The sequence below is a fragment of the Epinephelus lanceolatus genome, chromosome 7, assembly GCF_041903045.1.
Source record: "Epinephelus lanceolatus isolate andai-2023 chromosome 7, ASM4190304v1, whole genome shotgun sequence".
Classification (NCBI taxonomy): domain Eukaryota; kingdom Metazoa; phylum Chordata; class Actinopteri; order Perciformes; family Serranidae; genus Epinephelus; species Epinephelus lanceolatus.
In genome coordinates, this window is record NC_135740.1 from 31,375,015 (window position 1) to 31,391,957 (window position 16,943).

Here is a 16,943-nt window from a genome sequence, read left to right on the forward strand (position 1 = left end):
CTGTCTGCTTCTCCAAACACTGACTATGAATAAGTACTTCATACAACCTCACTTTAAAAGATTCAAATGATCCTTTAAACAAAATGACCTCAACTGACATTAGCACTGTTTTGCTCCTCACAGTTTCAGTGATTTCAGTCCATAGCTCTGCCATCCCTAAGCCAACGTCTCCTCTCCGCCACTGCTCCCCGTATAGCTTTCCTCTACCCCCACCCAACCCCAATCACAGATGTAATTTAAGAGTCTGGTTCTGTCCCCCTTGCTTCTCCCAGACTCAAGGGTTTAGGAGCAAATTAGCTTGCTAGCTCGGTCAAGCTTAAACACAGAAATGCTGCATTTGTGCCAGTGTATTTAAAGATGTCCTCTGCCGATGCATTGTTGAGGAAATGAGCCAAGCAGACAGAGGCAGGCAGGCAGGCAGGCAGGCAGGCAGGCGGGCGGTCTGGCCGGCTGGCACGGTGGAGTGGGCAGGTCTGCGACTGGGACGCCAGCGGCCTGCTGTGCAGAGTTTTGGGAGTGCATTGTATTGTTGCCGCGGGCCTGGGGCGCCAGAACACAGGTTAATTTGAAGCTCATCATTAGAAGGGCAATTTGGACGCTGAGAATTGACAAGGGTGACATTTGCTGTGTCATTACAGTGAAGTACATCACAGCACAGCACAACACAATGCCGCTTCTACCGTGATCAAAAACAAATACAAAGCTGTCAATATTCGAATCTGTGACAGTATCTGTGTGTCGCTGCAGGAAAGCAACGAGATAATATGAAAGACTCAAAGATATCCTGTTTTATATTAATGAGACAAATCATTTCAAAGCTTTATTGTATATAATATAGATTTTTTACACTTATGCTGTATAGTAAATGTAAAAAAAAGCTTCTTCAATCAAATAAAATTATCTTTATTTCCCATTTGCCTCTCGGACACTCTTGAATTCCTCCCTGCATGATGTTTCCTCACAATATCTTACTTTAAGTGGCAATATATCACGTTATGTGAGTAAGATGAGCTCAAGTTGCCGTTTCATTTTGTCTAATTGCATTCTTTTTCATCATGTATCTTTCATATTTTAAAATAATTATCCCTTTTAAAATACTTCTAAACCCAAAGATGATTTTTCTCTGATGAAATTCATCACGGAATTACATCCCTGATTAGTTTTTCTTGGAAATGTTTTATATGGCCACCAAATGATCTAATTTACTGCCACAAAGTTATTAAGCTGATTTCTTGTTCCACTGACAGCGATATGGATGTGGAAGAAAGCGCAGACATATTCATAAGTTATTTCACAGTTTGTAGCTATCGGCTGCGAGGCAGTAATTATAATATATGTGGGGGGGGGGGCATCACACCCCACCCCAAAAAATATTGAGAATAAAAATACATAATACATTATTATAGGGAATGAGTTTTCAAATTTTTAATGTTTTTCTGGACCCCACAGATTTAGTCCCCACCAGTACTGACTCCATGGCTTCAGCCTTGATCAGCTGTACGTAAATAAACCCAAACATTTAACCATTGACATCTTTGTTACACCAAAAAGTAGCTAGAACATCAGTGTTTTTCATAGTTTAATCAATCAGTAAATTAATTTTAATTGAAGTGTAGTATCACAATGAGCGATGGTCCCAAAACACTTTAGATTAAAATGAAACATTCAGCAAAAAAATACAGTAATATTAAAAAATTAAAGTAAAAGAATCACATTAAAACATCTACATGTGGGGCGGCCAGTAGCTCAGTGGGTAGAGCAGCATCCCATGTACTGCTGCAGCGACCGTGGGTTCGTTTTCACCCTGCAGCCTCTTGCTGCGTGCCATCCCCCCTCATTCTCCCCCTTTTACATGTAATACTGTCCTATCAATTGCAGGCAAAAAGCCCCAGAAATAATCTTAAAAAAAAAAAATCTACATGTTTGAAAAGGTGATTGACCCGACTAGGTAAAGGGTTAGGGTACATGTAGTTGAAGCCTATTCCAGAGAAAAAAGGCACAGGAGCATATGCTCTGAAGCCAACAGATTTCTATTTAATTTAAAGAATGACAAGGAGACCATCTTCAAGAGCGCAACCAGGGCGTGCTGGTGTGTGTGGTGTTATTAGATCAGATTAGTATAGAGATGCAGATCCAGGAGACCCTTGAATTCAGCTAGTATCTAGCAAGGAGAGGCCAGAATGTGTCTTAAATGATCAAATATGTTAGTTGCACAGCAAAGCTGTGTAGCCACATGCCTAAAAAAACCGAAATAACCTTTTAAAAATGTCAGTCCAGCTCCTTCTGGGTCGAATGATACGAAACATTTGCAGGCAACAGTATCAGGCGTTTTCTCTGAGAACTAATTTGACACCTGAACAGCATCTGTTCAGTCTGTGGTCACTTTTTTTTATCATTATGAGCAGGAGGAACAAGTTTGTCTTTGCTAAGCATGTTGCTGGATTGACAGTGTGGATGAACATCTGGGCTCTGTGCACGCAGACAAGATGCCGGCCTTCCTCAAAGGCTCTCTGATATTTTGTGGAGACGTTATTTATTTATGTATTTATCTGTTGTTTATTTGATAGGGATGGATACAAACTGGAAACAGCTACCTGACTTTATGGAACTAAGGCATCGAGGTAAAAAGAGGGTAAACCAAATATGGAAAGATACAATAGTTGGTTGTATTGCTGCAGTCGTCTATCGTGAGTACCTCTTCTGTTCAGCCAAGTCCAGCCTCATGCAGCCAGGCTTAGGTCCCTGCCTTTGTGTCTGGGTTAAACCCAGTCCAGACTGCCTGCTGAGAGAGTTAAACAGTCACTGGCTCATGTAAAACCAGGCCATGAGTTATAGTCCAAAAACCTGCAGATCACACCAGATCTGACCGCTGTAAATCCTGCCCCTCTGAGCATTGCATATGTCACGATATAAGCCAAAGGCAATGCTTCTGCAGCCCTACTGAGACACCACAACCTCTAGGAGCCAGTGTTAACAGGAGCAGGGCACAATAAGAAAAGAGAATCCTCTCGGGAAGTATTGCTATATAGTATTTGTTGCCGGGGCATTGAGAGCAGCCCACCCATGCATGTCATCATGACAACCAGCTCGCATCGTTTCCACTACATCAAGCAGTCCATTGGGCAGTGGTCCTGCTTCTGAACCAAACAGTGCTCTGCGATGACATAGTGATTTATAAAACGGCATAGCGATTGCTTTTTTTTCTCCTCCCGCTGCTGTTACACAGCTGTTAAACAGATGCTGTTTGTACCAATTTAGAAGCTAGTGCATTGTTTGTCAACACCAGTTTGGAAATTCATTCTTTATAACAGGACCTGCTGTAGAATGCACAGGCTGGGCTGGATGGGCTGCGGCGAGGGGAGGGAGCAAGTACATACAGCGGAAGTAAACATTTGCAGAACTGTTGCTCGCTTTTAAAACAGTCACTGACAAGTGCTTATGAAAAATTGCGAATGTAAGATGAGCTGGAAATTAAGTTAACTTGCCATTTTGCATCGGCATTTGGGAGGACACGGGCAGGCTGGGTGGAAGTGACAGGCTGTCAGACACTCTCTGCAGTGCTGGATGGATTAGACAGTGAATTCGCTCTTGATAAATTGACTGGTACTAATGCTCAGAAATAGAACCAGTGCCACATGAACCCCTGGCTTCACCAGCCGTAGGACAGTACTAACAAGGCCGCCCAGTGAGTCTGATTTCCTCGACAATTAATATTTGACTGGAAGAGCAGGAGGAATTCTGGTCAGATAGGCAGAAACGAGAGATTTTTGGGTGAATGATTTATTTAATTACAGCAATGTACGTGAGACAGCGGTACTGATGAGATGAAAGAGGAGGACAGAAGGAGGGGAAGCATAAAGGATTGGCTTGTGAGGGGAGCTGCGAGGGATGAATCTGGGGGTGTCGGGGGGGATAGCTTGATGTGACTGAACCAGATGCTGTGGGGAGAAGGAGAGGACTCGGTGCTGTGTAGAGAATGATGGCTTGCGTGGCGCAGTAAGGGTGCCCCTCTACTGTTTGTAAAAACAAGACCATCACACTCCATCTTGCCGCTCCCGCAGGAGCCAGGCCTCCAGGCTGATTTATGGCCCACAGACTGAATTGGCTGGCTGAGATGACAGCAGTGCTTGGACTCTCCCTGGTGAGTAGAGTAGGAGGCTGCTTGGCCAAGCCTCAGCCTCAGCTGGCCATAGACCTGCCCTCTGCTGTAGTTAGGGCAGCCTAGATGTTAAGCTCCATCCCCAGTGTTAGGATCAGGCAAGGCCATGCATGTTAGGACTCGAGCATGGTTTGGAGTCTGAGCCCCGACATTTGCAGAAAGACATCCTCTATCCTGCCGGTGCCATATTTTCTGAATTTTCCCTCCCCTGTGATGCCTCCATCACCTTGTGCATCACAGGCTCCATCAAGACTCTGTAGTAACAATTTAGATTTAATCAATCTTTGCCATGTGACTGCCAGGATGGAAAATTAATATGGAGAGCAATTAGAAAACAGCCATCTCACTGTCAAAGATACACCAAGATGAGAGCAGAGAAGTGGACGGCATTTTAGCTGCAAATGAAATCCTTCTGTACAACACTCAGATGTGTTGGCTCCTGGCTGTCCTCAGAAAGGGTCAGCAGGACTGTGGTCACATGTATTTAACTTTGTGGAGACCTTTTGGATTTTATACCAGCCCTCTCACATGGCTATAAAAATAGACTTGAAGGAACAATGTGTAAGATTTAGGGGGATTTAGTGGCATCTAGCGGTGAGGACTGCAGATTGCAACCAGCTGAAACGTCTCCTGGTTAGAATTCCTTCAGTGTTCATTGTTCAGGAGGTTTTTACCGGGAGCCGAATTAACCACAGAGGTCGAAGCAGGTGATTATAAACACTGACTAAACAGTTTCATGTTACAAATCAGAGTTTTTCTGATGCTGTTCGGCATGTTGTTAACGCATCACTAGCCCAACAACAACTTACTACAGCGGCTGATTCGAAATCGTGTATGGCCCTGTCTTGAGCCAGTATTTGGTTTGTCCTTTCTTGGCTACAGTAGACACATGGTGGTGCAACATGGTGATCTTCTTACGTAGATATAAACAGCTCCTTCTAAGGTAATGAAAACACAACAATTTTTACTTCCAGGTATTTATACTCTAAAGAAAACATACTTGTTATATTCCATCCCTGCCTATTTATTTCCATAAATCCTACACACTGGACCTTTAAAGCATCATGTCAGAGTTGCTGTTTGCTCTTTCAATCACCAGAGCTTAATAATTGTCTTCTCAGACTATAGACAAGTTTTATTTGATTGCTTTGTCACAGCACTTGATAGAGTTTAATATGGAAAAAAAACAGTGAAAACGGGAAAGCAAGGGAAATCAAAGACAAACAGCAAAGTCTATGCAGGCCACAAGTAAAGCTTTTCTAGGTTTAAATTGCTCTAAATTATTTGCTTTCATAACCGCTACATCACAGTAATATCCATATTATACTGTCTGGCTGTCTGTTCAAACAGAATCAGGACATTTATTGTTACCGTTACAACAAAAATGTCAGCATACAGAGGAATACAAAAAAGTAGTTTAAGCCAAAAGTGGCAGACTTTCTTTGTAAAATGATTTATCATGCCACGCTGCTGTTCCAAATTCTTTTTAGGGTTCATCATGCTGTAAAACCAAACTGACTGAATTGTGTCATACAGCAAGTCCCCATCGCCTCCTGGCTCCAGTTAAGCTAAGAAATAGAAAATGAAGATTTTGTCACCTGAAAAAAAGAAGAAGAGAGGTTTCACATCAAGTCAGCCCCGTCTCCGGCCCTCCAATCTGGCCTTCTGTTGACTGTGGCTGCTTACACTCGTTTTATGGGATTACATCATTGTTTTCAACCTTGAGGCTGTGTGCGCTAATTTTAGAGGGAAAAACGCCTGTGCTTTCCAAGCCAGGCTCCATGTGTTAGCCAAGCAGGACGCAAAATAGCTGGCGAAAGCTCGGGGAGTTTTTCGGGGAGTTGCCTCTTCCAGTGAACACAACCCTTCCCTCTTGCGTCGGGGGATTTCAGTCTTTTGCTGATTCCTCTTTTTTGCTACATTAGCAACAAACAAATAGCACCTCCAGCTGTATGACATGAAGGGATCATTATATGCGGTGCACAGGGGTAAATTGAGCAATGAGCTTGTCAGGTTGTGGGATCCCCATGCTGGAGCTGAAGACCTGTCTGCTGTAATTTGAAGTCAAGACGCCTTCATCTGATTGAGGGAAGGAGACAGGATTGAATCGGCTGCTGGCAGGCTGCAGATGCAAGATGAAATGGCAGGGAGCGTGTGGGTTTTCTCCCCGTGCTGATGCAAAGTGATGCTATTCCTGGTAACAAGAAACAAAAAAACATGACCAGCATTATCAAGAGAATCTGGCTTTTGCATTTGAAGTGGCAATATTTATTATTTTCCTAAACCATGTGCATCAGTACATGCATATTTAAACTGCTCCCCGGTGCCTTCGCCAGTCTTTGGACCTTAATTCAGTGTTAAAGTGCAGTGTGTCTGATTTGATAGCAGCACTTTGTTACTTGATACATACATTTTTTTGCCGCCAACAGACTGTTTGTGTTTTAAATGTGGAACACTGAAAAATTCCCCTCCCAGTGGAGCTCCCTCAGTAATTAATAGGTATTAAATCGTTGATAGAAAATGACATCCTGCTCTGTACTGTACTTCAAATCTGCTCCTGGAACTGATTGGCAAGCTTATTTTCCTGATGACTTTGAATGCACATTCACAGCAGGAGGTGCCTTCACTGTCTTCCATTCTGTACGTGTTGACTTCCAAACCTAAGTGTCGCTGCAAAAGCCATCAATTCATCTCTCACCAGCTCGTTTTTTGGAATAGGAGGAGATTGTGTTTTGTTAGAGGTCAATGGCCTGTCACTTTTTTTTTAATTTAAATTTTGTCTCTTCCGTTTTTTGTGGGTCTTTTTAGAGCGACATCTGCGTTTTATGAAGCTCTGAGCAGAGGCAGGATGTGTGAGTGTTAATGGCACTTGGCTTTCATAACAATGTCATTTACAACCCAGTTGCTCTCCCATAGACCCCTAAAGGAAAGGAGAGAAAATGGCATTCACTGCATATGCATGCGCTGCTAAGTAGAGAGCATACAACTTGTGTATATTTCTTTGTGCCTCGAGGCTTTTCATGCTTTAGAAAGTGCTTCAGGCTATAGAAAAAAGCCAAAGTGTTTAGAGGAAATTGCATTCATAACCAAGATCCTTGTAAATCTTTAATCAGCGGAGAAAAAGGATCTGCTTTGTCAAACACGATTTGGGGAGAAATTTCAGATTAACAAATTTAATGAAGTGATAAGTGTACAAGTTTGAAATTTACGTTACAACTTTCAAATTACATCCAAGGTTTCTCAGTTCCAGCAAGTACTAAAATATAGTTATAATAAATAAACGTAACATTGCTGCTGTGACTGAGATATTGGCATCTTTACTATCAGAGAGAGGGCATCAGAAAGGGGTCGAAATACAGTAAATGACAAAGCAGCTCTATAGGTTTAAAAAAAGAACATGGCATTGAAAATACCGCGGCAGTGGACAATCTAATCGAGTGTGTGGGCATGTTTTTTCTCTTTTCTCTCATTCATCGGCCTGCATTATGTTCCAGCTACCTGGTAAAGACTTTCGTAAAGACTTTTGATTACATTATTACATTCTGATTGGATCCCTTCTCTTTAAACAAAATCCCCAGCTTCGTGCCTTTTGTCTCCTTGATTGCTGCCAGTGCAGTCCCGCCTGGACCAATCAGCATTCATGCACATTTACATACATACAGCAGTGCACAATATATTCAATTGGTTCATTATTACTTTTCGGCCACATGAAATGATTTTAACTGCATGGAGGTTTTAAAGAAATCTGTATTTGTGCTGCAGTGTGGATAATGTGGACGATGGTATGTAATGATATTACATAAAGTTAATATTTTTCACACTGAAAGAATTCCTGGGGGCTGAGATGTTAACTTGTGTTGTAATTGTAGAGTATATAGAGGTGCATATTAGAATGACGTCCCTTGCATTTACTGGGGTAAATCTGTGTGTATGGGTCTGTGTGTGCATATAGACCATAGACTGTACAGACAGAAACCCACTGGTTTGTGGACTTTAATTTTGAAGCCTTGAGTTTGGCATTTTGGCTGCCACCATCTTGGATTTTTGGAGCTAGACATGGCCATATTTGGATAAGAGTTTGGAGATAACCCTAACGCTAGCAACTAATTTAGTTAGCATGGTTAATTTACATTCATTTATTAATTTTCCATCACCGCTTTTCCTGTTAGGGGTTGTGATGGGGTTGGAGCCTATCCCAGTTAACACTGGGCAAAAGGTCAGGTACACCCTGGACAGGTTGCCAGACTATCACAGGGCTGACACATAGAGGCAGGCGATCATTCACGCTCAGAGTCACCAATTAACCTAACCTTTTTGGCCCTTCTCAGGATTGTGGGAGGAAGCTGGAGTACCCACGCTTCCGCACAGAGGGGTTCCCCCAAACCAAGGTTCGAACCAGGAACCCTCTTGCTGTGAGGCGACAATGCTAACACCATAATTTACAGCTATGGCTAACTGTGCTAATGCTAGTGCTACTGTTAATTTGTGCTTAAAACCATTAAATGAAATGTACTTACTGGAAAAACGGAACATTTGACTCCTTAGAGGCTCGTTTAGTACAACCGAATGCTGAGCAAGACTTTTTTAGGCAACCAAAACATTTCAGATAACTTTTACTGACAACACACTGAAGTAGCAACAGCTACAGCTACACCAACACTCTTTGAATCTAAGGTTACACCGTGGTTACGTAACCTAACCATGTCATGTCAACAGACAGCACCCGCCTGACACTCAAAGCAGCCACGACCTTAATTATGTATAACTTTAAGCCTTGATAACATTTAACTGGTGAGTTATGTAAAGATTTACACCCCTGTACAGCTGCCATAAATGTTTGAATTAGCTACAGAGAGCATAACCAGTTTTTGTACCAGACTGTAAACATGTTTATTTCTGCTGTAAAGCTGGGGCTCTGTGGGGACTGACTTGCTCTTGGAGCTAGCCTCAAGTGGCCTTTAGAGGAACTGCAGTTTTTGGCTTCATTTTTAATCTCTGAAGGTTGCCATTTGATGTAGACACGAACTTGATCAAAGGAAACTAATTCTGTGCCGCCTCTGTCTCACAGTGAGGCATTCATGTGATCGGTCACTCATGGTCTGTGTTCATTTTCAGCCTTGAGCATGATGATTCTTTCAGAGCTCCCATTTCTGGGTTCAAACAGCCCATGATACTCCACATTACTCACACAGCCAGTCATTTAGTCACCATGTTATCTGTCAGTCTCATCAGATTATACTTTATGAGAGACAGCACTGGCATATCTTGCCCCTGAAAAGCCTGTCTCCAATCTTTAAATATCGATCCCCGGGGTCTAAGCAGAGGTGCCTCTCATGAGTGCAGGAAAAGAAGGGAGAAAAACAGATCATTAGTGATTTTAATTAGGTGATCTGTCAAGCTGCGATTGCCAGATGTAAGCGTATGCATTTGGGTCGATGGCAATCCCTCTCACAATCCCCTCTTGTCACCTTGGGCCTCTGGAACGGAGGATGGCTCTTGCTAGGAGTGAAACAAGCAGTGGGGGAGCGCAGAAATGTGTCATTGCGCATCTGTGTGGCAGGTTCTTTCTCAAGATTGGAGCAGGTGGAAAACACAACAGCACAGTGGCTTGGAGAGTTTGAAATTATGTTTTCTAGGGCTGAATAATTGTGAGAGTGTACTGTGCGTCACTCTTTCAAGATATCTACCACAAAGCTCTTTCAGCAATTACAGTGTACGTATATGTGAACAAAAACACAGTGAAACACTTCTGTATTTTTCAACCTGGACCCTATTTCCTCATGTTTTTGTTTCTAAGGGTGCTTTCAGACCTAGAGTTGTCTTGCTTTGGTCTGAATCAGGGACTAAATTTGTTCCAAAGTTGCATTATTGCCTAGAGTTGGTCGTGTTGTCACGGCAGCATTTACAAATGGACCAGATCAAATGCCTTCTTGATTGGTCAGAATTTCCATGTGGGAAAAATCCAGGAAGTAAACAAGACGTTGAAGAAGAGTACACTTGCAAGATAAATGTGACACTTTCTAATGTCACAATGGAGGGACAACTACGCAGGTTGATTTTAGCGCTGCTCATCGTGGACTATATTGCTGTCATTGTTCATTTTAGTCAAACCATACAGTTTGAAAACGACGTGCGGCTCCAACTAGAAAACAATGTTTTGATGCATTGGATGTGCTGAATGCGACTGTAGTTGCTTCGGATTGAGGTCGCACCAGAGTTTGTTTGTTGTTTTTGGTGCGCACTCGAGTGTGATTGCTGTGTTCACACCTGCCCAAATGAACCGCACTTAGGGGGCAAACGAACTTGAGTTTGACTGGACCGAACCAAACAGGGCAGGTGTGACAGCACCCTAGGTGACTAATGGAGACAACAATTTTTTAAACTGATCCAATATTGAGCGAGACCGCTGCAGCTGGCAGCAGCAAAACAGGTTGCAATGTAACCACTAAAAGTGCTTGTTGTTGCCACTGACGGGCTCAGATTATCATTCTAAGTGTCTGACAACATGATTGAAAGGATCCCTACAGAGAGAGACCTTTTTGTTAAAGAGTAAGACATTTTTTTGTTTAACAAGAAACAGCCCAACATTGCCATCTCCAAACTCACCAGACTCTATTTAGTAAACAGTAAATTTAGCGTGTACAGAGGCAGCATATTTTCACAACTAACTGGGTGCATTAATGGTTTATTTCAACCAACCCAGAGCTGGTGATTGTTGGAACAGTGGAGAGACGAACCAAGACAGTTTTCTTAGTTTTCCAGTCTGGTGTGTTTGGCACTTGCGATTTCGGGGCTGCTTCTGGTTAAACAAAAAATATCTTACTCTTAACAAAAAGGTCTACCTCTGTAGGAATATTTTCCGTAAGTTGTCAGACACTTAGAATAACAATCTGAGCCTGTCAGTGACAAAAATAAGCACTTTTAATGGACAAAAATTGGCAATGCGAAATTGCCCATTGACATTACATTACAGCCTGTTTCGTCTCACTCAGTGCTGGACCATCTTCGAAAACATGAACAAACAGTGTCCACATTGAAAAGTTTCTCTTTAATTAAAGGCATTTCAGTTTGAGTAAGAGAGCACAGCATTTTTTTGTTGTTGTTATAACTATAGAAAAAAGTCCTTCCCCTCCAACACAACAAAGTATGAAAGAGTGCAGTTATACAGACTCAGGCAAATCCTTTTTTTTCCCACTCCAGCGTTAAACATCATTACATATTTATAACTCGGCGCCAGATGACAGAGACAGAGAGGAAGAGAGAGAAGAACCAGGCAACAACACCGCAACTTGTCTGCTGTCTCTCTCTGTGAGATATCTGATTGCACTGTTTAAACCTGCCTTTCATCCAGTGTTGCTACAGAAAACCCAATTATACAAGAGTTGCAAATGGACTTTTGATTTAACAGTACGTAATTTAATTGGCACATTAGAAGTGCCCTAAACATCCAGTTCTTGTTATCAGCGAGCAGCGTTAACAGGGCTGCAGTCTTGAGCATATGCAGGAATGCATCGCAATGAAAGCAAATTATTCAGAAATGTGTAACTTAGTTTTAATTTAAACAAAATGCAGCAATGATTTTCATTTATTCATTCTATTATTTTGTGACAGCTCTGACATACAAATGAAGGCAACTCTGGAGAAAAGAGCAGCCTAAGATCTGTGTGCAAATGACTAGAAAAGTTGAAAAGCCAGTTTTACAGACAAGTTTAATCATGTTTTCTCTTTCTCTTGTGTCTTCACAGACCCCAGCGAAGGCTTTCACTGCCAGGACGAGTGTCGCATCCTAGGCCACTCTGACCGCTGTTGGATGCCTCGTGTCCCCATCCCGGCACGTGCCAAGTCACCCGAGCACGGCCGTAATGTCATCGCTTTGTCTATCGAGGCCACCACAGTGGACGTGCCCCACTACGAGGATGGCACCGCCAAGAGGACTTTTGCCACCTTCGGCAAGGATGGGCCTGAGGACGTGGAACGGGGAGAGTTAAAGGGAAAGCGGACTCAGGAGTCTCAGGTGTGTAGCCCCAAGGCCAATGGAGGGGCTGTCCGTGAAGCTGGCAACGGTCGCGAGGCAGCCAGCCCCATCACTTCCCCCGTGCACCTGAAGAGCCCAGTGTCCAAGCCGTCATCTGCCTACAACACGCTGAAATGCCGCGACGCAGAGCGAATCGCCAACCACAGCCTGCTGCGGCAGCCGGAGGGGAAGGACAGTGAGCCAGCTGTCAGGGAGATCAACACGCTTCTCCACGATGGCCGAGACAAGGAATCCCCCAGCAGCAAGCGCCTGAAGGACATTGTGCTTTAGCGAGCTTCTCATTGACACACACCGACATTCATGCACACATGCAGTGTAAAACTCACATATATGTACCCCGCAATAGCTGTGTGTACACAGAAGAACATCAGGCTGTGGAAGTAGAGAGACACACCCATTTGCAGTATACGATATTGAAGAACCGGCTCGTGCTGAGGATGATGAACTGTAGTATGCTGCAGCTAGTTGTGTGCTCGGGCTGAGGTAGTGGATGTGGCTTTGTTGTAGTCGCAGTACTTTTTCCTTGTTTGCTTTTTGTTCAGTTTTCTTTCTATCGGTCTGCAACGAGTGGACAGGCAGGTTACTGTTGACTGCATGGACATGGCCAGTGGACCTCTCCAGCGCTTGCGCCAAAGCAGGACACTGCGTGTTTGGACACCTGAGGTGCCAATTCATTACGTACAGTTATGCCTTTTGAACTACTTTTGTATCACAAACTGATATTTGCCTTCTTTGGTTTTGCAGTTTGTTCTAGCTGCCAAAATCGCTCTTTGTTCCTTTGTATAGTGAGCTCCATCAATGTAATAAACGACATACACAGGATTCATCTTAAAAAATATTCTCACTTTACTCCTTCGACAGTTTTCAGTGCATTCAGGGGGAAGGGAAGCGAGCCCTCTCGGTTTCATTTGCCCCTTTCCCTGACTAATAAGAGAAACTTTCTCTGCATATCCCTGAGGACATCCCAGTGTCATCAGACTGTGAGGTCTTTACAGTATTTATATTTTATCAAGGATGGAGCTAAATGAACTCTTGCTATCTGCCCAGCCGCTCTGAACACTGGAAGTGGGACAGACAGATCCTTGTGTTCAAATTGAGTTGTATGAAAAAAAAAAAAAAGACTTACTGCTTTTGAAATCTCCTGTGCCCAACCTTGATTGTAGCCAGTGGAGCACAAATTAGAACTTTGTGCTCTGGTCTTGTACTTTTTTTGACTTTTGACTATGGGGCTAGGATAGAAGGGATCGTCACTCATGTCTTGCTATGTGAAACTCTCTATAGGGTTTACTATTATCATTTTTAATAACCTGTTGTTATGTGACAATCCCTTTAATGTTTTGTTTCAAGAGAAAAAAACAAATAAACATTGGTGTTCAACTGAAGCTACAGTAGCGTTTGTTACACAAACACAAAAATAAAAAAAAACATATATGCCAAAATATATTTTATAAATAATTTAAAAATGTATAATGAGAATATTTAATGCTGTGTAGTTATTTTATGAGTAAGTTATACTTGAAATTAACTTGCTTTTGTTCATTTGTCCTTTGCTTTTTATATTGAATCTGATTTGTTTTTTTATTTTCAAAATGAACTTGGATTATTTTTTTGTTTACTGTGTGACCCCTGGCAACTGTTGCAGTCTACCTTGTTGTAAAGAGTTTCTTATTGGTCAGTTCTTGTGCCATCAAGTTTCTGTGTGGGCTACTAGAAAATGTAAAAAAGACAAAAAAAAAAACAAACAAAAAAAGCGATATCAGCACCAACATTAGTGTGTCAGTTCAATGAGCTTAGAGTGAGATAGCAAAAGAAACCAAAAAAGATGCAAACAAAACCTTAAAAATTGCAGGATGTTGCTTAATCTTAGTATCTAAGGAGGAGAAAGAACGGCTCCCAGTGTTCTTCAAGCTGGTAACAGGATTCCACCTATAATGAGTCGCCTTTCCTATTGGGCCCAATTGAGTTTAAACAAGACTTTTTCAGCCTCAACTGAGGGCATTCGGACGCACAGACTAGCTTTGCTCAGCACTGCTGTCACCCTGTGCCATCTGTGTTCAGTTGATCTCAAAGATAAGGTTGAGACCAGAGTGGTATAAACAGGGCTCTCCCCTCCTGTGAGCACCACACAACAGACTGGGTGGAATCATGTTTGAACGAACTAAGGTCTTGGAAGAACCGTGTTGCACATCAGCAATGTGGTTTTATGTTGCTTTGCAGTAAACTATGTACAATGTGGAAAAATATGAATGAAAATTGACAAATTGCATACAACAAACTAGGTCTTGTAGCTGAATGTTTTGCTGGTCTCACCCATGGCTTCTGGCAACATGAAAATCGGAATAATCACTGAATGTATACAGCAGCTTATAATTAAACTATTAAATGTTCTCTGCTTTGTTTCCTTGTCTTTACTCAACACGAGTCAACTTTAAAGTTCTGCTAATTTTTTTGGTGTGTGTGTAAACTATAATGATACTGGAGCTATTTTCATTTTTCACTTTCTAAGTGTCGGGCCTCTGGGTGGGTGTTTCCTTTGGCAACGGTTGACTGAACGGATTATTTTTATTGAGGGCCAGCACTGCTAGGAAACGTCAACTTCTATGGTGAGCTATTGACTGGAGCACTTTATAGCCCTGTTCAGCCTATAAAGATTTACAGTGTCTTTTCTCCTTTTGTCATTAAGCTAATGTAGCATTGGTTATGCACCATATGCAACTATCAGCATTTGTTAATAACCCTTATACTGTTAAGTTTGTTTTTTACTTTGAAAGTGAGAGTTAGCGAGCTAGGCTAAATTTTCCTGGGCCCAGACCTTTGAATTCGTCCATTCCACTGAGTTCGAATTGACTGATTGTGGTCTTGTATTGTGACATGAAACAGCGTTTTCTCTGTTAAAATAAAAAACAACCAATGAGCACGATGGGGGGACTAATGTTTAACCAGTCAGCACTACAGGTGGGACTAACACCACTGTCAAGCTGCTGTCAGGCTTTGTTTAGCAGTACGCTGGAACCAGTGAGGATCAATAACAATGGTGAGCGAGATAACATAGATAGAGGCCGCTATCAAGGCTATTCTTAGTTGACATGTCTTTTCAATATCTCCTGACGTCATTGTTTGTTTTACTTCGCTCCACTCCACTCTTAAAACCGCGGCTCACAGGTATGTTGGCATGACAACGCATCTGGGTCTACTCCATTTCATTGCGCCAGTGCACCACATGTAATGGCGAGGGCCGGGAAAGCTGTTTAAATGGAGTGTAATCTGTTACCCAGCAACAGCAACCACATAACTGTTAGCTAACGTAACAAACAATAACGACCTACAGGGCAAAAGCCATGGTAGTTTTGTTAGTTGACATGCATCACAATATGATTTTATGCAAGCCTGAATGACATTTATCAGTTCTCAGTCTTGTTAATCTCCCTTCAATCAATCAATCAATTTTCCCTTGACTTGTTTGTGTTCGTATAGGCCGTGTGGCCCTGGCGACATAAACGGCGCTCTTGTTGCTGTAATTTAGTGGTAGATGTGGTATAGGTCTGCCTGCTACGATAACTGTCAAAGGGTCTGCAGACTCTGCCTACTCAGGCTTACACTGGCGTAGTAATGGTGTGGACCCACAGTGGTCTTAAAATGATGTTAGGTTCAGGTGAATATGTGGGTAACACGTTAGGGAAAATCAAATCGCACTTCCCCACGGAAATCAGTTAGAGTGGACACAATGTCAGACTTAAGATGGAAATGGAGTGTAATGAGTTGACAACTATATCAGGCAAAGGCTAACTAGTGTCCACTGGGGAAAATGGGGGCTAGCTACCCAAGTTAATAAGATTAAAAAATTAGCCACAACTTTGTTTTCATGTGATTTCAGCATGTTAAGTCATTGGCCACTCAGTGTTGTGCTTCTCCCCACATGATACAAAGGACAGGGCTAGCTAGCATTAGCTGTCTTTCTCCTGCTATTTTGCAGTAGGTATAACTGTAGCTGGAGGAGCTATGTGACCCGCCTTCTGGCAACATGACTATTGTGGGCGAGTCAAGGAGCATAGGGGCTCATCATGCACTAACATAGATGTTAGTCCATGATGAGCCCCCTATGCTTACAGAGCATAGGGGCTCATCATGGACTAACATAGATGTTAGTCCATGATGAGCCCCCTATGCTCCTTGGCCTGGAAACAGAAATCCCAACTAAACTGCTCGGTTAGCAATTAGCTTGCTATGAAGTGTTACGTCAAAAGAGAGGTGAGTAAGGTTGGGGTAAGGGTAATGGGGAGGCTATAGCTCGGTAATTATGCTAATGCTAAGTTAGCATGTAGCTAACATTAACTATGAAGTATTACGTTAACAGAGAGACTGTTAAGGATAAGATAACTTACAAAGTGAATCATGTCTTCATTTATTATGAATTATAACATGGATTATTGCTCCATTTGTTTTCATTGATTCACAGTGTAGCATTGTAGCAGGGTTCACATAGCCTTCATGTTGGTGGGTTTGTCTTGTACTGGTGGTGGGTGTGGTTTGTAGTGTCATATACACTACAATCAGAATGTGTCTGCAACTGAACATGTCCCCGCTTTTGCTGTTTTCAGTTTCTGTTAGGTAGTGTCGGCCTCTGGCTGGGTGTTTGCCTTGGCTGAACTTGGATTATTTTTCTCTGAGGGCCAACACTCCTGGGAGACAAGCCGACAACTACCACGGTGAGCTACAGCACTTCACAGACCTAGACAGCCTACAAACATT

The 16,943-nt window shown here is 42.5% G+C and overlaps 1 protein-coding gene across 8 annotated transcripts in view; it reads left to right on the forward strand.

The window, feature by feature from the left end:
* Nucleotides 1–14,581, forward strand: part of pcdh19 (protocadherin 19) — a 69,327-nt gene extending 54,746 nt beyond the window's left edge. For all 8 annotated transcript variants that reach the window (XM_033633034.2, XM_078169444.1, XM_033633036.2 and 5 more), the window contains exon 5: nucleotides 11,905–14,581. In XM_033633034.2, the coding sequence (XP_033488925.1) occupies nucleotides 11,905–12,464 (560 nt within the window). In that variant the 3' untranslated portion in view covers nucleotides 12,465–14,581. The remainder of the gene's footprint in view (nucleotides 1–11,904) is intronic.
* The last annotated feature ends 2,362 nt before the right edge of the window (nucleotides 14,582–16,943 follow it).